This window comes from Aphidius gifuensis, linkage group LG2 (genome assembly GCF_014905175.1).
Source record: "Aphidius gifuensis isolate YNYX2018 linkage group LG2, ASM1490517v1, whole genome shotgun sequence".
NCBI lineage: Eukaryota > Metazoa > Arthropoda > Insecta > Hymenoptera > Braconidae > Aphidius > Aphidius gifuensis.
Window position 1 is genome coordinate 17,892,552 of NC_057789.1, and position 22,790 is coordinate 17,915,341.

The 22,790-nt window shown below is 28.8% G+C and overlaps 1 protein-coding gene across 5 annotated transcripts in view; it reads left to right on the forward strand.

Annotated features, from left to right (window-relative positions):
• LOC122849214 (tolloid-like protein 1) overlaps positions 1 to 22,790 on the forward strand; it is a 250,085-nt gene that overhangs the window by 165,873 nt on the left and 61,422 nt on the right. For all 5 annotated transcript variants that reach the window (XM_044147866.1, XM_044147871.1, XM_044147867.1 and 2 more), the window contains one exon: positions 8,426 to 8,656. In XM_044147866.1, the coding sequence (XP_044003801.1) occupies positions 8,426 to 8,656 (231 nt within the window). The remainder of the gene's footprint in view (positions 1 to 8,425; positions 8,657 to 22,790) is intronic.

The window sequence follows — 22,790 nt, forward strand, 5'->3', positions numbered from 1 at the left end:
CGTCACAACAACGCTCGGCTTACACCGTACGTTGCCGTAACTATTCGAGTCTCTCGTTCATCATCGAGGATCTCCGGCCAACTTCGAGTTCAACATCAAGCAAGCCTCCAAGCAGCGGTCTGGAGTCACTTGCGTTTTGGTTATTCTACAATACACACCATATTTTTTCATCGATTTCTACCCAGTGATACACACCGAGTATAATACTTTTGAGTTGTTTTTCACGTTGGGCAAAAGGTATACAACCTTTTGCAGAGTATATTTATTGAGTAATATCACCCTTTTGTATATATTTTTTCCTATTAAATAAACACTGTTATTTAACCACAATTTATCCTGTCACATTTATTTCATCCCTTTATACAGTCGACATCCTGACGCAAACATCTACACTGAGAGAAATATTAAGTAAGAATTACAAACGTAAAAGAAAAAATTACAAAATAAATAGTAAAAACTGCGTTCCCCCGTCATTTATAAGAATTATTCGTATATTGATAGATAATTTTTACAATAAAATTATGTAAAAAATCTGGCCATTGACTATATACACTACTAAGCCATAAAATTTACACAATTTTATTGTAATTTCTGTTTAAAAAAATGACTAAATTCACGACACTCACAAGTAAAATCTAGCAGACTGAGAATTTACCCACTACCGGTTTTAGAATTTACTAAATTTTATTACAAATTTTATTTAAAAGTTGGACATTTTTTGTGTTAAGTTGGGCAGTTTGTGCTAGATTCACGGAGAATAGCAATCAATTCCCGGCAACATTTTTTCTTTTCTGTTTACACGCTCAAAACTCGAAAACTAATTGTTAAATAAAAAAAAGTTATTCTTGATAAATTGTTTAGAAATAAATAACCAACAATAAACCTCGCTTAACCCCATACCTAGCTTCAACAGATAAGGCTGTAGAAATGCTTGAAATTACATGACAGTTCAATCATTTGTTTAATCGGTCGGCCATCTTTGTGTTATTTCGTCCCACAAACAGAATTTTTACAAAGCTATATAGTAAAAAATATTTAAGTCTATGCTAACTTTTATATGTCTACATGATAATTTTTATTATATATATAAGAATATTTATTAAATTGTGCAGTATTTTTTATTCAACCATATAATAATTTTTATTGTTTTCACAAAACATGTATGTCTTTATTTTAATTAACTCATAACTCATTATCTAAGAGATTAATCAAAAAAAGTAATTCTTTATAAATTGTTTAGAATTGAATTTTCAATAATAAACTTCACTCAACCCCATGTCCATCTGCAATAGATAACGATGTATAGAGGCTTGAAGTAACCCAACAATTTTTTGACATTTTACACATTTTACATAATTTTATTGTAGAATTCCGACTCTCGCGGCCAGTCCCAGAATTAAAACAAAAATTACAAAGTACTATAGTAATTTCTATCCAACCATGATTTTAATTTTTAGTTAAAATTTCTCTCAGTGTATAATGGGTCATATAAATCATGATATTGTCGTCGTCATTGTTGTTGTTGTTGTTATTGTTATTGCTGCTGCTGTTGTTGCTGTTTTTGTCCTTCAACTGATAATGAAAATCAATATAACATTTATATTATAAAATTTGTTATTAATTGTTATTAATTTGTTGTTATTAAAAAAAAAAAAATTACCATTTGAGAAATATTGCTATAAACTTTGATAAATATTTAAAGAATATTGTGTCCTCTCAGTCACTTGAGGATCATCAAGATTTTTATCAGGATAAAAGTGCTTGATATTTCCCCTATACATATATCATTTTCAGATACATCAAGACGTTGGTAATGCTTCAAGATCATATCCTTTCATACGATTTAATTTAGGTTGAAATGCACAGCCTGGTTCTAAATGACGATATATTTTATCCTTAATAAAACCATTTTTTCGACGAAATGTAAAGAATTTTCGAAATTGACGTTTTTGTAATGCAGTGAATGTAACACGTCTAATACTACGTAATATTAGCTCATCTTTATTTTGTGAACACTTTCTTTCATAAAGTGTTAATAATTCACGTATTTTTTTTCAACTGATATTGGTATACTACTAGGTATTGTTAATATAACTTTTTGTAGCTCAAGAAATTGTAAACTCAGTTCACGAAATGAACCCATAAGTTTTTCAATCAATTCACGTAATCTTGGCGATCAATATGGATCTGATAGTCAATAACCAGCTAATGTATTTTTCTAATGCTGCACAATATTTTTGATGTAAAGCATTTAGTTTTTTTGGTATTGCTAATGATATTGGTGATGGAAATGGTCCAGTATATTCTTGTGTTTGTGGACATTGTTTTCTCATTATATTTAACTTATTGATTAATTTTTTTCTGATGGTTTCAATTTATCTCTCATTAATTGTGATGAATAATTATTTTTAATTGAATCTATAATGTTTCAATTGAAATAATTGACATTAAAAGAGAAGTCTTGCTTACCTGTATATTTGTCTGATGTTCAATCAGATAATTCAATCTATCGTAGTTAAGGAAATAAACAGTAAATAGAAAAAAAAAAGATAAATATATAAATAAATTAATAAATTAATTATAATTGACTACCTTCCCTAGCGGAAGAGTCATTAATGAAATGGGCGCATACTCAATAGCAGATTAATAGCAAGTCAATAGCAAAAAGAATTATGGATTACAAAGGCTCTTCATTATACTAAACATATTAATAATTGATCTACATAAATTAAGGAAAAAATTAACAATGTTTCTATCACTTATTATAGCGTGATTCGATGTCATTTCTCAATAATCATGGCGAAGAATAATGTTAAATTTTTTTAGGATATGTCCGAGCTGTCATTCGTTGTTATCTGAGTTTTGGTAATTTATGGAAACTTACCGCGAGAATAAAATGACATGACACATCCACTCAATAGCTAGTCAATAGCTAGTTAAAAGCAAAGTCAAAATACGTTATTTATCATTGTTATTGTGTATTGTTGTTTAATTTTTATTCTATTATTTTTTTTCAACAACAATACATAAAATTTAAAAATTTCGTAATTCGTCCAACATCTAGTCAATAGCAAGTCAACAGCAGATCAATAGCAAATTCGTAGACACTCAATAGCTAGTCAATAGCTAGTTAATAGCAAAAAAAAAAAATCCAAAATACGTTATTTATCATTGTTATTGTGTATTGTTGTTGTTTGATTGTTTATTATATTGTTTATTTAAAAGTTTGTGACAACAATACATGAAATTGAAAAAAAAAAAAATTTCATGTATTGTTGTTGAAATCTTTAAATAAAAAACAATACAATAAACAATTAAACAACAACAATAAACAATAACAATGATAAATAACGTATTTTGGACTTTTTTTTTTTGCTATTAACTAGCTATTGAGTTGCAATAGACTAGCTATTGAGTTGCTACGAATTTGCTATTGATCTGCTGTTGACTTGCTATTGACTGGATGTTGGACGAATTTATCCCAAAAAAAAAATTTTTTTTTTAATTTTATGTATTGTCGTCAAAAACTTTGAAAAAAACAATATAATAAACAATTAAACAACAGCAATACACAATAACAATGATAAATAACGTATTTTTGACTTTTTTTTTTGCTATTAACTAGCTATTGACTAGCTATTTAGTTGCTACGAATTTGCTATTGATCTGGTGTTGACTTGCTATTGACTAGATGTTGGATGAATTTATACGGAAAAAAAACTTTTTTTAGGGAATTTTAATTTTCTATTGTTTTCGCTTTTCTTCTGGACCCCCCCCAACCATGGTAGACACCCCCCCTAAAAAATTTTCTAAGTCCTTCAATCTCAACCATGGTAGACATCCCTTAATCTTAACCAATACGATATATATGGAAAATATAAAGAAAAATATAGAAAACTCACTGAATATAAAGAAAAAAAAGATAAATATGGGAAAATATCAGTAAATATAAAAAAAAGTAAAGGAAAGTGACTGAATATAAAGAAAAAAACGATAAATATGGGAAAATATCAGTAAATATAAAGGAGAATATAGGAAAATATCAAAGAAAAATCGGTAAATATAAAGGAAAATATAGAAAAATGACTGAATATGAAGAAAAGAATGATAAATATGGGAAAATATCAGTAAATATAAAGAAAAATATAGAAAAGTGACTGAATATAGAGAAAAAAACGAGAAATATGGGAAAATGTCAGTAAATATAAAAGAGAATATAGGAAAGTGTCTGAATATAAAGAAAAAAACGATAAATATGGGAAAATATCAGTAAATATAAAGGAGAATATAAGAAAATATCAAAGAAAAATCGGTAAATATAAAGGAAAATATAGAAAAGTGACTGAATATAAAGAACAAAACGATAAATAAGGGAGCATATCAATTATGCCCCCCCCCCCACGAAAATTTTCTAAGTCTCTTAATTAATTTAAACAAAATGAATATGGAAAATGAAGAAAAATATAGCAAAATGAAGAATATAGAAACGAATAAACGAAAATATAGAAAAATCACTGAATATAAAGAAAAATACGATAATTATAGGAAAATATTATTAAAATATTTTTCAACAAAAAGATTTAAAAAAAAATTATTAACATGATAAATTATTAAATATTCAAGTTAAACAAAATATATACGATCACTGGAGATCAAACCATCAAAAATAATTTGAATTTATATATGCAATGTCAGGACGGTTATTAAAATAAAGAACAATAACATTAGAAGACGACAGTGATTATGAAGTAAAATAAAATTTAAATGAAAAAAAGTTTGATTGAACTAAACAAAGATAATGAATTTACCAAAGGAAATATATTTTAGACTAGACTAACTTTATGGAATGAAGAGGCAGGAAATTTCTAGGGAAAAAAGGGTGATGTGATAGCATCAAAGGAATTGAAAATAAATGAATATAAAAAAAATAAAAATATAACGACGACTTCAGCAACAACTAAAATGTTAAATCTTGATTCAACCGAGAGAAAAAAGTAAATAAAATAAATACAATCGAACAATTTTGTAATAAATATTTAACATTGACAGGCTAAAATCATAGTACAACAAAATGAATAAAAACGGAGAGTTTAAAAGGTTAGAAGAAAGCGATTCTGGACATGGAGATGACCCATTAGAAGGAACAAGCAAAATGAATAAAAATTAAATAAATTTTAGTTGTAACAATAATCATTGTAACGATAGAGAATGAAATGAATTTGTAGTCACGAATTTCGATATATATTAAAGAAGAAATTAAAATTCCCCCCGCAGGGAAGGCACAGTTGCTTCAGCAACTGTATGATCATTTTTTTTTTTTAATTTTATGTATTGTTGTCAAAAACTTCTAAAAAAACAATATAATAAACAATTTAACAACAACAATACACAATAACAATGATAAATAACGTATTTTTGACTTTTTTTTTTTGCTATTAACTAGCTATTGACTAGCTATTGAGTGGATGTGTCATGTCATTTTATTCTCGCAGTAAGTTTCCATAAATTACCAAAACTCAGATAACAACGAATGACAGCTCGGACATAACCTAAAAAAATTTAACATCATTCTTCGCTATGATTATTGAGAAATGACATCGAATCACGCTATAATAATGTGATAGAAACATTGTTAATTTTTTTCTTAATTTATGTAGATCAATGTAATATGTTTAGTATAATGCAGAGCTTTTGTAATCCATAATTCTTTTTGCTATTGACTTGATATTAATCTGCTATTGAGTAAGCGCCCATTTCATTAACAAGTCGCTATTAAGCTGTTGTTGAGTGTTCCGCTAGGGTTCATTGCGTTACTTTCGTTGCACCCATCTTTTGTTTTTTTTTTTAACTACCCATTCTAAAGAAGTTTCACTTCAAAAGGTACTTTTTAGTTTAAATGAAAAATTATTTTTAAACTAAAAAGTACCTTTTTTTAATTCACTATAATAAACTTAATAATTATAAATATATATATATATATATTTATCAAGTATACAATTTTTTCTTTACTCCGATTAAAAAAGTACAAATGAATTATATTGTAAAATTATTATACAATTACAATAATAATTTTCTTTTTCAAACTAACACATCAATGTCTATTTCTGTTTTTTTAAAACATGAAATTAGTCATTATTGTATAATAATTCAATATTTTGTTTCAAGCTTAGGAAATATTATTTTATATAAACAATAGTATATTAATATACTAATCTTACAATATTAATCTTGTGAATTAATGTAAATGAAAAATACTTGCATATGCATGTATACATATATATGTACAATATGAACTTTACTTCGCCTAACAAATGCAAGCATAACCAATAAACAAATAAAATACTTGTATATTAATATAAACAACGGCGCATATATATACAATAATAAATAAATAAATATATAAATACTTGCATTTAAATTCATCTATACTACAGAACGCCTGATGGTAACGGTTACCGACCGATGGCGCTGCATTGCGCAATGTAGACTGGCAGAAAATGGAGTCCTGCCCAGATCCGTTACCGGATCTGACGTCTAAACTCAATTTTTTTCTTTTTACTCCATACCCAACCCGCGCCTAAAGATGTTTACACATCAAAAATGAAAATAATTTTGGACGATATATTGGTTTTTAAATGTCCAATTATATATCACAAATTTTTTTGATTAACTTTTTAAAAAATTAAGACCACGTATATGAGTTATGGGAGAGTGGTATGGTATGGCATCACAGTTGCGAGATAAACCACAACATGGAATGGTGCCACTATGAAACTCTATGGATATTTCTAAAATGGTTTCCGGTAAAGTGAAAAAGACGTCCTAGGTAAAGTGAAATTTACGTTAAAGTAAAGTTTACGTTCCGGTAAAGTGATACTCAGGTTTCAAGCTAACAGCAGAATAATGGTTCTTTTTATACCGACGCGGAAGCGTGTAAAAAAGCAGTTAAAAAAATGCCTCAGTGAGGAACAACTGATTTCTTTGACTGAAAAAATTTTTCCTTAAGGAGGTTATGCACAAATTCATTGCGGGTGTTGCGGGGCGCTTCTGACGTCACAGACAAAACTGAAATCCGACTACACTGTAAAAAAATAAAGTGAAAAGCGCCTGCGCCCCATATACAATATATGGGATTGCGGGTATGTGTGTGTGTTTGAACATGCCATACGTTGCCACATCTAATTTTTGTAAAGTTTATAATTAATTACTCATTAATTGACCGATCAACATATGAAAATTTTTCGCGCAATTAATAAAACTCGGTTTCTAGTATATGTGTGATTTTTTTCAAGACTTTTTCATCATTTTTTCTATCCGAAAAAAATGGTTGAAATCTCCATAAGAGCCAATGTTAAATATTATTTTCAATAATTAATTACAAAAAATTTAACCGATCAACATAAGAAAATAATTATACCGTTGTATTCAGAATGAAAAGATCTACTTGTGTACAAAATTTCAGAACATTCTCATTATATTTTTTTAAAAAAGAGTAATTTGTGCATAACCTCCTTAAACTCACTCAATCATTTGAATGCTGTGATTTCAATTATTTTTTTTTTTGCAGATAATATCTATTTTTTGTTACAATTCTGTTTACTTTCAGTTTAAAATTGATGTACATCAAATAGAATTTCTTATTCTTTTCCAATTCATTTTATTATCAAAAGTGAGTTTTTTTTCGATTTTGTTATGGGGAAAAATTTTCTTGGATTTAGGAATTTTTCCGTTGATAAATTTTTTGTATGTTATTTTAGGCAAGGCTCACTTTAATCTGCTATAGAGTTTTTCAATAGCTAAGGTAAAAATCTTAGAAACCAATTTTATTTACTTTTCTTTGAATGATATTTTTACGATCTGTTGAATAAATTTCCGGAACCGATTAGAAAATCAATTTTTTAAATAATGTGGTAATACTAAAAAATATAAATATTGATTTGTAAATTCAATTTACATCATTGAAAATATATCTCTATCTATTTGAAATAATAATATTCTATTTAGTATTAAATTTTCTATTTTATCAAGTAAATATTTTTTACGCAGTTAATGTTTTTTCATTTTTCTTCCAAAATAAATTTCTCAATAAATGCATGTTTTCTTATTCCCAACCGAAAATTTTGATTTTTAATCTTTTTTCATTAAAGTTAACCAAATTGTTCTTGTAGGAAAGAAAAGTTGCATTGAGGTATTTAAATTTTTTTTAGAACTTATTGAATTTTTGAAGCAAGTACATTTTTTGTTGATTGGAAAATGGATTTCCTTGGATTTAGCCTTTTTTTTTCGTTAGCAATATTTATCTCCTCAAAAATGAGGCTTTTGGAGTTTTTCGCTTTTTTTAATCGTTGAAGAAAATATTTTTCCAGCCATAGAAATTATTTTTATGTTTGTGGTGCTACTTACAAAACTCAAATTTTTGCTTCAGAATGTGGCAGAACATTTCAGGATAACAGTGGCAGTTTCGGATCTCCAATAAATTTAATCAATTCAACTCCAACTCCAACTGATAGTGAGAAATGTGAATGGCGAATTACAGCGACTCATGGTGAACGAATAACTCTTAATATAACGTCACTCAACATTTTCAAAAGTGATTATTGTCGAACTGACTACATCGAGATAAGAGATGGATACTGGTACAAGAGTGCTGTATTAGGTAACAAATCTTAAATTTATTAATAACATTGACAACTCCGTCATTAGTTTTAGAAAGCTTTAGGAACTGTGTGACATATGTTGCTCCAAGAAAAGTAAAAATTGCAGTTGAAATTGATTTTCCAGTCATGATCGTGGCAATAAAATAAAAATGCTTTTTGTTTTTTGTTATCTATTGTTAGACTGCATGGAAAGAAGTTTCCAATAATAATAGTTGTGCTAGCAACACAGCACAACGAATATAACTGTGCTGGCACAATACAACTCTAGTAGAAATTCAGTTCAGGATATGATCAAAACTTGATCAGGCAACTTGAATTCAGATCAAGTTTTGATCAGACAACTTGATCAAGAATTGATAAAAACGTAACGCAAAGATGGATCAAGGATTGATCAAGATGTTTATCGAAAAATGATAAAAAAAAATTATTTAACAAATCATTTTTTTTTCTTTTTTTTTTTTTTTTGAATCACCTAATTACTTATTATTCCTAGGATAGAGTTAGAGATAGATGTGCTGAATGCAGAGACAAAGAATAGACATATAATTAAGTAAATTTGCGCAACTAGGCGGGATCGAACCTACGAACAACGACTTACTATTCTAAACGCACGCGTTAGCCCGCTCGGCCACCAGATGATCGATGCAATGTATAGTTTTTTAATCTTCATATTTTACATTCACTTATAAGAGGCAAAAAGAAAATGATAGATTCAGAGAAAGGTTAATAATTGGAAAAAAAATAATTGTGCAATATAATAATTATTTCTAAATAATTATTTTTTAATATATATTATAATCAGAGCCGGGAAGTTCGTCTGTTATTTCGGCTTGCCGTAAATACCATGGCAACATGGTGAAATATAGTTTTAAAAAAAGACGATCTGAACCTCGTACATGGAAAAAATGGCCCTTTAAAATGGCCTCATATTTTTGGCCTCTTAAAAATGGCCTCAAAAAATGGCCTTATTTTTTTTTTGGCTTCTTAAAAATGGCTTTAAAAAATGGCCTCTTTGGTTTTTGGCCTTTTTTGGCTAATTTTTGAGGCCATTTTTAAGAGGCCAAAAAAATAAGGCCATTTTTTAAGGCCAATTTTAAGAGGCCAAAAATATAAGGCCATTTTAAAGGGCCATTTTTAAGAGGCCAAAAAAAATAAGGCCATTTTTTGAGGTCATTTTTTCCATGTACGAGGTTCAGATTAAAAATAAAAAATTTGATTCTAAAAAATGAGTCCAACGTTCCTGTTTTAAACATAAACTTGGCGAGAGCTATAGAGAATTAAAAATCAAAAGTTCATCTTATCTATCTACGCGCATTTTGATTGTCACTTGTGAATGAATGAGTTTTAGCCACCTTACCGATAAGTGATAATTATTGAATTAAACAGTAAAAAAAGATAAATTTTTCGGTTTATCGATAAAGTAGCTGGAGAAGTGGCTAGATTCAACTGTATTAACACTTCGGGTTTTTTTTGAATTTTCTGAAGCATTTGATTATGTAGAACATGATTTAGGAATGTGTGATATTAGTAGTGTACCGGAGGCTGTACCCAAATTCCACCCAAAGCCCCGTGGAACCCCGTTGTGGGTTATCGTGGATTATTAGCCTTTCTACTATCCGTATTTCCCATTGCCTTCATCTTGTTTTGGCTAGTTTTGCCAAGTTTCAAAACACGGGACTTAGTTTTTTTTCAATATTTTTGTCTAAATTTTTTTTTTGCTACAATTGCAGCTAAGTAATAAATCTAGCCAAGTAAAAAGTCCTGCTAAGTAATTACTTTACTGGTAAATTAATGTAGATATTGATTGTTTGGCTACGATTACAGCTAAGTAAAACATCTAGCTAAGTAAAAAACCTAGCTAAGTAAAATAATGTATATATTGATTATTCGGCTACAATTACAGCTAAGTACAAAATCTAGCTAAGTAAAATATCTAGCTAAGAAAAAAATATTGCTGGTAAAATAATGTAGATATTGATTGTTTTGTTACAATCACAGCTAAGTAAAAAATCTAGCTAAGTAAAATATTGGGCTAGTGAAATAATGTAGATATTGATTCTTTCGCTACAATTACAGCTAAGTACAAAATCTAGCTAAGTTAAAAATCTAGCTAACCCCGGTAGGAGTAAACGATTGTGCCAGGCCTGGCACAAGCTTGTGCACAAGGCTCACATGCTTGTGTCTAGCTTGTGTTACAAGCTTGTGCCAAGGTTGTTAAGTGATTGGAAATGTGCCTATGTTACAAGCTTGATGACAGGCCTTGTGCCAAGGCTCGTGTCCCAGCCTCGTGCCAAGACTCGTATTCCAGCCTTGTGCCAAGGCTCGTGCCTCGAGCTTGACTCGAGCATCCAAAAACAATTTTTAAAAAAATATAAATAAATTATTATGGTTAATCTATAATTATTGTTAATTTAATAATTCCGACATTGTTATTTTTTAATTCAGACAATTTTATTAAACGATAATAATTAAACGAAAAACTAGGGACGCGACGCGGGATCGATCCGGGGCCTCTCACGTGGAAGTCCAATGCACTATCATGTTGACCATCGGGGTATTGATAAAAGTGGTCGTCAAAATTTTTTATATAAATAAATTCTATTGAGACTAAACAAACAGTCCTCGCGAATGCCTCACACAATAGTCAAAGCCTGATAATTTTTATTTGAAATTTATATTAAATTTATATATCTAATTACTATAATTTTTTTTTTTTTGAGTTAAATATATGCATAAGTCAAGTCTCGTGTCGGGCTTGGTGAAACAATGGGCACCAGCTTGAAACAAGGCTGTATTACGAGGCTCGTGTGAGGGCGGGCAAAATCAAGGGGACAGTCTTGTGTCGAGCCTGGATTAACAAGGCTTGTCTAGTGACCGAAAAACAGGCTTGACACAATTTTGAAATTTTTAATCTTGTGTGAGGCTTGGAACTAACGATTAACACAGGCTTGGTACAAGCCTGGACTAACAAGTCTTGTGCAATGACTGTAAATACAGGCTTGACACAAGCTTGGAATTTTTAACCTTGTGTGAGGCTTGGAATTAACGATTGACACATGCTTGTTACAAGCCTGGACTAGCAAGTCTTGTGCAATGACTGTAAATACAGGCTTGATACGAGCTTGGAATTTTTAACCTTGTGTAAGGCTTGGAATTAACGATTGTCACAGGCTTGGTACAAGCCTGGAATAACAAGTCTTGTGCAATGACTGTAAATACAAGCTTGACACGAGCTTGGAATTTTTAACCTTGTGTAAGGCTTGGAATTAACGATTGTCACAGACTTGGTACAAGCCTAGATTAACAAGTCTTGTGCAATGACTGACAAAATTCTCTGTGCCAAGCTAGGCACATTCTAGTCCACCAAGGCTAGGAAACACAAGCTTGTAACAAGCCTCGCACGGCCATTCACCCTTGTGGGATCCTACCTGGGAAGTAAAATATCTAGCTAAGAAAAAAATATTGCTGGTAAAATAATGTAGATATTAATTGTTTTGTTACAATTACAGCTAAGTAAAATAATGTAGCGATATAAAAAAAAAAAGTTAGAAAAAAAAAAACTTGTTTTTTTTTTTTGTAAAATTTATCTTTTTTTCTAAGTCCATTATTTTGAACTTGGCAAAGCTAGACGAAACAAGTCAAAAAATAAAAATGACTACGGACGGTCATGGAAGCCAGAATGGACGATCAGTCACGTCTCCCGTCATAAAAATAGCAAAAAAATCGTCACAAAAAAGGAAAAAATGAAAAGTCATGAAATGCCTCATACAATAACTTAAAAAATAATGCGAGAAAAATTAGAAAAAAATTTTAGACTTGCTTCTCGATAGGATCTATAATTTTGAAGAAAATGGGAGATTGTGACACTGGATCCGAGAGACCAAAGCGACCAAATTTTTATTCATACATATAATGTGCGCATGTAGCTTCTAATGCACAGTCGTTGAGTGGATATTGAAGAGGAATAATGTCTAGTGTTGATATATTCGGACGTCAATTATCGAAAAAAATGAAAATATAGTATTGAAGATGAAGCAGAGGTGATATAAAAAGAGGACCATCTGGAGAAGCTTTCGAATTAAAAAAAAAGTGGTCATAATGACATTGAAGAAAAAAGATTATGTTACATTACTGATCAATTGATGGTGTCTCAAATAAAACGTTCTGGATATGATTCAGAATGAGGCTCATCATCTTGTTACATGATTATTACAAGACAGCGAAATATTTAATGCTGAAGTCATTGGTCAACTGACAATTAAGTTGAACACATTCGAAAAAAGTGTTGAAAAATCTCGTTTTAAATTAAAAAAGTTGAGCACAGAAAACAAAAGTATATTTCACCATTTGGGAAAAACTTTGTAAATACATCTAGTGTTGCCGCGATGGACGATAATCACGATACGATACTATACGATAATCACGATAGACGATACGATAATGCAAATTTTTATCATCAAAAAAAAAAATTTTCTTTTTAATTCAAAAAATTTCAATAAAAAATATAATTCGAGAAGATTTTTTGTTTAGATTTATACTTTAACGTGTTACCCGAGTGTTTTTTTAAAGGAGTGGCCTAAAATCTAAGCCCTATCTTTTTACATTGGAGAGAGTCAGGCATAGCAAATTCGGAAAAATTTTTTTTTTAATTTCAATCACATTTTGTCGGTCATTAATCAAGAGGCATGGGAGTGCCTCGCGTCAAGTATGAGAAAAAAAACAAAAGTGGGAGAAACGAGATTTAACTACCGTGCCTATATATTATCGGCATAGAGCTACCCTAACCCTCCAATTCCTTGGGAATTAATTATTAAAATATGATTGATCAGATAAAAGTATTTTGTCTTCTGATCATCTTATAAAATCAATATCAAACTTTTTAATAGAAAAAAAAAACAGATTTTTTAGATGTACACTTTTTATTTAAACTTCAAAATCATTTTCAGGAATTGCGTTTTTCTTGAAATTCTTTTAAAACCTTACCGCCCCTGGTGAAAATAATTTTGACAAAATTTGAGAAAATTTGTCAAAAATTGAAGATTTTGGGAAACTTTAACTAATTTTGGCAAATTTTGTCAAAATTATTTTCACCAGGGGCACTCTGACAAACATTATAAAACCAAAATCAGATCAAAGCATTATGGCTGCCAAGTCCAGAGCAATTCGACAACCTTATAAAATAAAAATTGAGCAATAATAGTAGAATGGTGTGAAAGAACCTTTATTTATATCAGTACAGTATTCAATATCGCATCGATGGTGCTACAGTATTCAATATCGCAGCGATGGTGCGCGCACCATTTGCCGTTGAGATATGGGCGCGAATCCTGCTCATCAGGAGTGCTTATTAAGAGGCACGACAGTGCCTCGCGTCAAGTATGAGAAAAAAAAAAGAAAGTGGGGAAACGAGATAACTACTGTGCCTAATATACACGGCATAGAGCTGACCCTAACCCTCCAATTCCTTGGGAATTTATTTTAAAATATGATTGATCAGATAAAAATATTTTGTCTTTTGATCATCCTATTAAATTAATATCAAACTTTTTATAGAAAAAAAAATCAGATCTGTTAGTTGTATACTTTTTTTTTGAACTTTAAAATCAATTTCAGAAATTGCGTTTTTCTTGATATTTCCTTAAAAACTCAGGGCACTCTGACAAACATTAAAAACCAAAATTAAATCAAAGCATTATGGCTTCCAAGTCCAGAGCAATTCGCCAACCTTATAAAATAAAATTGAGCAATAATAGTAGAATGGTGTGAGAGAACCTTTATTTATATCAGTACAGTACAGTATTCATATCGCAGTGATGGTGCGCGCGCCATATGAAGTTGGGATATGGGCGCGAATCCTGCTCATCAGGTGTGCTAATGTACTAATATACAACATACACATGCTTGCTGATAAACGTAACCTTTTGTTTATACATCCTTTTGTCTTTATCGTGCCTTTGTTTCTTGTGCCCTTTGGAATATATTATTTGATCGATGTGAAAAATATTCTGTCTTCTGATCATCTTATAAATTAATTGAAACTTTTTAATAAAAATAAAAACAGATTTTTAAGATGTATACTTTTTTTTTAAACTTCAAAATCATTTTCATAAATTGCGCTTTTTTTTGAAGATTATTTAAAACCTTACTGCACTCTGACAAGCATTATAAAACCAAATTAGATCAAAGCAATATGGTTTCCAAGTCCAGAGCAATTTGACAACATTATAAAAATAAAATTGTGCAAGGTAATAGTAGATGGTGTGGGAAACCTTTATATTTACTTCAGTATCCAATATCACATCGATGGCGCAAATTAAATAATGATACTTTAAGCTATGTTCCCAAGTCACATGTTATTGTTTATTTTTCTTTCTATCAATTTTATTGAGTTTTTTTTTTTTACATCATATGTAAACAAAAATATAAAATATTTTTATTTACGAAAGGATTTATTTTCGAATATCTAAATCAGCTGCCAGAAGCATCGGTCTATAGAACTGCAAATCCGTGGTGTCTCTCCGTGACTGCAGAACAAGCTTGACACCACCAAGCTTGTTCTAAAATCACGGATTCGCGATAAATTTAGTAAATTTAGTTACTTTTTGGTGATTTTTATAGCCGCCATGTTTACAAGCAGAAATTTTAGCTTGTCGCGAGTTCGCACCCTAAAATTGATGTCAAGTATTGGTTATTTGATTGTAGAAAACCTTTAATTTTCGAAAAAAAACTGTTTCTGAAATAATTCCATGTTAAATAAAGAGTATTTTATATTTTGTTATTTTTGGCTTATTAATATTAATTTATTATTGTTTTATCAATTATCGATATTTTATATATTTTTTCATTGTTGTCAAGTGTATTAAATTTTAGAGCGGTGTGTTCACACTCAAGTTTTTGCTGCAATGCTTTATGCTTTATGAATGAGTTCCCTCACCGGTAAGTTTTCTCGCTCACTGACGAATCGAGTCTCCACTCGGTCTCTACGACTTCACAGCTCTATGGTGTTATTCATTTTTCATTAGCAATGAGTAGTAGCTACGAACAAAAGTATTTAGAAAAAATGTAAATCGCGTTCATATGTGAATGTTTCCTTGTCAAACGAATTTATGATAAATCTTTTAATACCAAATAAAAATAACACATTCACTTTACAAGAACTTATTGATCAATCACTATCATTGTGGTCCGAAGGGGTTGGTACATGTGTCGATTGTTTTAGATCAATGAAAATTCTAAGAAAGATTGAAGTTCTCAAAATTAATGATATCATTGTTTTAAGTCTACTCTACATCAATAAATTTAAATGGTCAAGTAAAAATGATAATTGCTTAATCAAAGGAATACCCACTTTTAAAATTGACTTTGTGGTTCTAGCAAGAAGACTAGAAAGAAGGAGAGTCAACTCCGTACATTAGAAATGGGACAAAATATGTCCTGTATCTCGAGCTTTTTAAATTTGCCAATTTGGCGCTGATTGGGTTCTACGTATAAAGTTAGTTATTTTGTCAGTTATTTCCGCAAGAATACTAGCTGGACAAAAATCGATAATTTGTTCGTTGCTAGCAAAAACTGGCGAAGTAATGCGAAAAATGCTCAGATATTTTTTTTTAGAACGAACAAAATTAATACGGATGGTACCAAGTAATTTTATATACTTTTTAATATTATGGTTTTTTCTATCGAACGATTGAAGGACTTTACAAAAAGATGTGATATCTAAACAAAAAAGAAACACAGTTTTTCTTACAAAAAGGAGCGTCAAGTATTCGAAATCCCCACTAATTATGTGATTATAGTAATTTTATTTTATATTGATATTTATTAATTTTTTAGATACAAAAAGATATAATACCAAAATAAGTCAAGAAGGAAATATTTAACGCATATAATTAAGTCTTAATCTTTGACAAAATTTTATACTTTACCCCGCCCGGTTCTTCCCAAATAAAATTTAAAGACTTTCATATACCAATGCAGATCTACTGAAATTTAGTAGTCGTTCACTTTCAACATAAATGTATGCGCAGTCACAACCTCGCGACTTTATTATAGTAGTTTCATATACAAGAGACAAGAATAGAGCGTGACAAGTGTGATTTTTTTGAAAATCTATGAAAAGTATTTGAATTATATTAAATTAATGTCTTAGAGCTCAAACGCACGACAAGCTAACTTTTGCTTGTAAACATGGCTGACGTAATTCTGAATGATCTAAGCATGCGCATCACGTAAAATTACTAGAAAAACCACGATGGCTGGGGACATATTACTAGTTTTATGGGAATTAGGACGGTCATGTTTACAAGTTCAACACAATCCAACTTGTTGCGCGTGCTCAGTGCGCTTTACAAGCAAACGTTAGCTTGTCGTGAGTTTAAGCCCTAACTTGTTACACATGCTAGTGCGCTTTACAAGCGAAACTAGGCTTATCGTGAGTTTAAACCCTTAGTTTATTAGCATTGTAACTGAATTCAACTAGATTTTTTGGTGATATCTGGGAAAATTGCATAGTGGACACCACCTTTTACACTGTAAAATATATATTCGGCGCTCGTGTCATATTGTGTCATACACATTCATTATTGAATTGTTGATTGACGAAAAAAGTATATATATGTAATATGTATAGATATATATATAAATATATATTTAAACATGCCGGCAAGTTAACAAGATTGTACGTTGCCAGTCCTAAGCCTAGATAAAATGTGAAGGGTATATATATATATGTATATATATATAATAATGGATAATTAGAAAATACCATTAACTCTGTTGTCGAGACGTGTCTAGGCTTTGAATTTTATTTGGGAAGAACCGGGCGGGGTCAAGTATAAAATTTTGTCAAAGATTAAGACTTAATTATATGCGTTAAATATTTCCTTCTTGACTTATTTTGGTATTATATCTTTTTGTATCTAAAAAATTAATAAATATCAATATAAAATAGAATTACTATAATCACATAATTAGTGGGGGTTTCGAATACCTGACGCTCCTTTTTGTAAAAAAAACTGTGTTTCTTTTTTTGTTTAGATAAAGATTTATTGAATTCATTTGTACGTAATATTAATTTTAATTGCTTCAAGAACCCATTAATATTTTTTTAATATTTTTTTTTTCGTTATTTATAGTTTTGAAATTCCGTAAAAATCGTAGCAACACCGCTCTGTTTTTAAAGTTGTCATACTGAATGCGTGACAAAGATAGCGCATGTTAAACAGAGTGAGAAGTTATACTGAACTCCATACACATATTGCATTTGAATTTACGCACCTTCCGCCATTTTATCGACGTTGCCAAGTCATAGAGATAATTTATGAAAATGACCAAAAAAAGCATTTTTTCATGTTGTTTTTTTAATCGTACAAACAAGAATTAACGTAAGAATTAAAGTTAGAATTAACTAAAATCATTATCTTCGATTATGAGTCTTGCTCAACTGGAATATTAAACTTTAAGTTCTATAGAAACGAATACTATAATCTAGATACGATAAAACTTTCAATATCTTGAATAGTTTTCGAGTTATAATATTTTTAAAATTCCGGTTTTTTTTGATGTGGAAACATCTTTAGGCGCGGGTGACAGTTGGAGTGTTTTCTATTTAAATTAATAGGTCTTTATTCATTTGCTATTCTATTGCAACTGCAACTTAACTCTTTCTCTCATCTCTTTCCCGCTACTAAGGTCGTCATTTGTTCTTAACTAATTCTATTGTCTGTCTCTGTCTATCATAAGAGAGGAGGGAGCGATTAACTTCATATTCGTAACACTACCCTCCGCCCAATGAAGATTGTCGTCCCGACAATCCGTAACCTAAAGCTCAAGAATGTTCAATCCGATTGTATCAATCAGATCCTTGACCACTGGGGATTCTCGAGTTATCCTAAGATGTTGTTCAGTATTCACTCACGGTTCAGGGGAAAACCCAATGTAAAAACCCTGAACGAACAACATTTACAATTATATTTAATATATACAGTCAATTTTGTTCAGTCAATAGAATATCTTCATTCAATCTATCTTTTTTTTATTGATTTATTCTTCTCCTAGATATTTGTCTTCTCATAGATGATTGATTGTATTTATGATTGCAATTTAATTATTCCTCCATGTAGTATAATATCAACCTAAATAAGTAAATTAAGAAAACCTAAAAAAAAATATAATTTGCATAATTATGGTTATTATTTATTCGTTTTCAAAGCGTCCTTTGAAAACAAACAACATCAATTATCATTTTTACTAGTATTTTAATTTGTGGTGTACACCCATCAATAACCAAGTCACATTCATGCTCTTATACAGGCCATTGATGAGAATTTCTCATCAAAGGGACAACACGTCCGCCATGATTCCAAGGAATCATGCCAAGGCAGTGACTAAAAATTTTACCTAGGATTTTTATTTATTTATTTCTCAACCTTGTTTCCTACTCGAAACAAGGAACCTCAGTCCATCGAGGGCCATTTTTTTTTTTTTTATTTTACCTTAAACCTTGTTTCCTACCTGAAACAAGAAACCTCAGTCCATCGAGGGCTATTTTTACCTTAAACCTTGTTTCCTACCTGAAACAAGGAACCTCAGTCCATCGAGGGCCATTTTTACCTTTAACCTTGCTTCCTACCTGAAACAAGGAACCTCAGTCCATCGAGGGTCATTTTTTAAAATTCCCATCTTTTTTTTACTTAAAGTAAGAACTTCTAATTTTTATTTCATGTATGCATAAATTCTGTTTCCATGTAAACTATTTAGTTAATTTTATTTTAATGATTCTTTTTACTTTTATCACAACTATTTGCATAGTGGCCGAATTTTTTGCATTTGAAACAAACAATTCCAGATTTATTTTTATTAATTTTTTCTCCATTTGTCTTGTTTTTATCACAATAATAATTATTTTTTAGAATAGTTCTTTCATATTTATGATGGTTTGCTATATTTGTTATTATTATAATTATTATTTTCTAGATTTGAATTATTTTCTCTAAATAACTGTATTATTTCTTCTCTCATTATTTTTCTTGATTCTTCTAGTTCCTTTCTGATTAAATTTCTAAATGTATTTAATTTATCGTCGAATTCTGGTAAATTTTTTGCCATTTTAATTCAGATGTTGGTCACTTTTTTAATATTGATTCAAATTAATCACTTTTTTTTTTTTTTTTTTATTAATCACGTTATTTTCTTTGTATTTTTGTTTTTGATATTACTTCTGTGAGCGTTTCACTATTTTGAAAATAAAATAGAATTCAATTCAAATATCTTGATGAATTTATATTTTTTATTTTATTATTTAATCCTTTCTTTCTATTTTATTTTTAATTTTTCTTCTGACACCAATGTTACGTTTTCGGGTTAAAATAAAAGATATCTCTTTTCTATTTAAATTAATAGGTCTTTATTCATTTGCTATTCTATTGCAACTGCAACTTAACTCTTTCTCTCATCTCTTTCCCGTTACTAAGGTCGTCATTTGTTCTTAACTAATTCTATCGTCTTTCTCTGTCTATCATAAGGGAGGAGGGAGCGATTAACTTCATATTCGTAACAATATATTCAATGAAAATACAAAATAAATTTATTTTATATTTGGAAAAAATTTTAAGTAAATTCAAAATATATACCTATTTGAACAGACATAATCAAAATTGTTTCAAAATTTACTTTTCGCTTTTTTTTTTGTAATTTTTTTTGAATAATGAATCAATTATAACACTTTATTTTTTTTTTTCAATTAAACTATGAAACACATACTTTTTACCTTAAAAAATCTAAAAATGACATTGTTTACATATTCTAACAGGTATAACTGAAATTTATTTACAATTTACTTTTTTTTGTAAATAGACAATGAAAAAAAAATTTTTTTTTTTCATAAACATAAGTCAGTTAAACGTTTCAGCTGCATATATTACTTTTTAATTATATTATAATTTAATAATATTCATATTTTCTGAATAATTTGTAGTTATCCTAATCATATCAAGTCGTGAGATTTTTTTCATGAGACAGGCATTTTGACATTTCTTTTTATAATTCATCTAAAAATATATTTTTTTAGCTGCACCTATATAACTAAGTATTTGTCAATTTATATTTTATCTAATTATTATAGTAGTATATCTAATTTATATTTTTTCTAAATTAAAAGTATAAATATAATTTATATTTGAATTATATTTTTCAAAATTATAAAAAAAATTGAAAATTTACGTCATTTAAATTCGTAAAAAGATATAACTAAAATTTTTTTTCGATTTACTTTTTTTTTTGTAAATTTTTGTAAGTACTATAGTATAGTCAATAAAAAAAGATTTTTTAACTAAACATTAGTCAGTTAAACGTTTCAGCTGCACATATATAACAAATAATTTTTATTATTAGTAATTATAATCATTAGTAAATAATTTATTACAAAAAACCGAATATTCGCCATTATATTTCAAATACAAAATGATATATAATATATTTATTTTTATTTATAGTATATTTATTTTTTACAATTTTAACTATAAAATTTGAAGATTAAAGATTTAATCGTAATCAACTTGAGGAAGATTTTTTAGAAAAATGTATTTAAATACAAAATAAATTTAATTTATATCTTTCTAGTTAAATTTATAATTTACTTTATATTTTTTTAAATTAATCAGATATAAATATAATTCACTTTATATTTTTGAAAAATATAATTCAAATATAAATTATATTTACTTTATATATAAAAAAAAATTAGTGTTGCTTACAATTTAATTTTTTTGACTGCATTAAATCCTTAGTTACTGCTTTTTCTTGGTATTTTAATTTATCAAAATAAATCATATTAATATTATTTGTCAAATAAATAAATCAAAATACCAAGGAAAAGCAGCAGCTAAGAAAAAATGGAGTTAACGAATTCATGCAGCTTACTTTTTAATTTCTTTGGCTGCATTAATTCCTTAGCTCTATTTTTTCCGTGGCCACTGCTTGTCTTTGGTTATTATTAATTTTTTAAAATAAATTACATGTATTTTATTTGTTAAATAAATTAATAAAAACCAAAGGAAAGCAGTAGCTAACGAAAAGACGGAGCTGAAGAATCGATGTTGCTTACCATTTAATTTTTTTGGCTGCATCAATTTTTTAGCTTTCTCTTTTTCTTAGCTACTGCTTTTCCTTGATTTTTATTCATTCATTTAACAAATAAAATACATATAATTTATTTTGAAAAATTAAACAAGGATAAATTTATTGATTCATAATTAATAATTCTATTCTATACAAAATATATATCAGAAGGAAAAGCAGTAGCTAAGGAAAAAATGAAGCTAAAGTATTGATATGCTATTGATGCTTACCATTTATTTTTTTTGGCTGCAATAATTCCTTAGCTTCATCTTTCTCTTAGCTACTGCTTTTCTTTGGTATTTTAACAAATGAAATTAATGCAATTTATTTGAATAATTTAAAATATCAAGTCACCAAAGAAATTAAATGACAAGCGTTATCAATTCCAATTATTATCATTATTTTAAATTACAGCAACACGCCGAAGATGTTTACACATATTCCGCGAGTCTAGATGGCTCACAATTTTTTTTTTAAATATAATAATGGCAATCGATCAAATTTGTTAAATAAAAAAAAAATTACAGATAACCATTTTGATATCTCGATTAGTTTTTCAGTTATCAATATTTTTCTGATGTTTGTGGTAATTTTTTTTGTAATTGATAATATAATGGAGCGAAGGAAAAGATGTAGATAAGGGAAAAATTAAGCTGGTAAAATTATGTACACTGTAAAAAAAAATAATTAGTTTCACTATAAAAAAAGAATTATTTTTACTATTTTTTCTGGTACTCGTTACGTTTTCGAAAAAATAATAACATGTATTATGCACATAGTAAAATTTTTTTATCCTAGTATAGTTTACAATGTTTGAATTGGAAAAGATACGATATATCTTGTTAAGAAGCACTATGTTGCATAGTCAAGTCTAGCGTTCATTAAATCTACTATGTTGCATGATGAGATTTACGATGTTCAATAGTACATTTCTTTTTATTCTATTTGTATTTTTGATAAAAAAAAAACAGAATTATTTGTTTATTTAAAAAATAACTTTAAATTATTGAAGTGAAA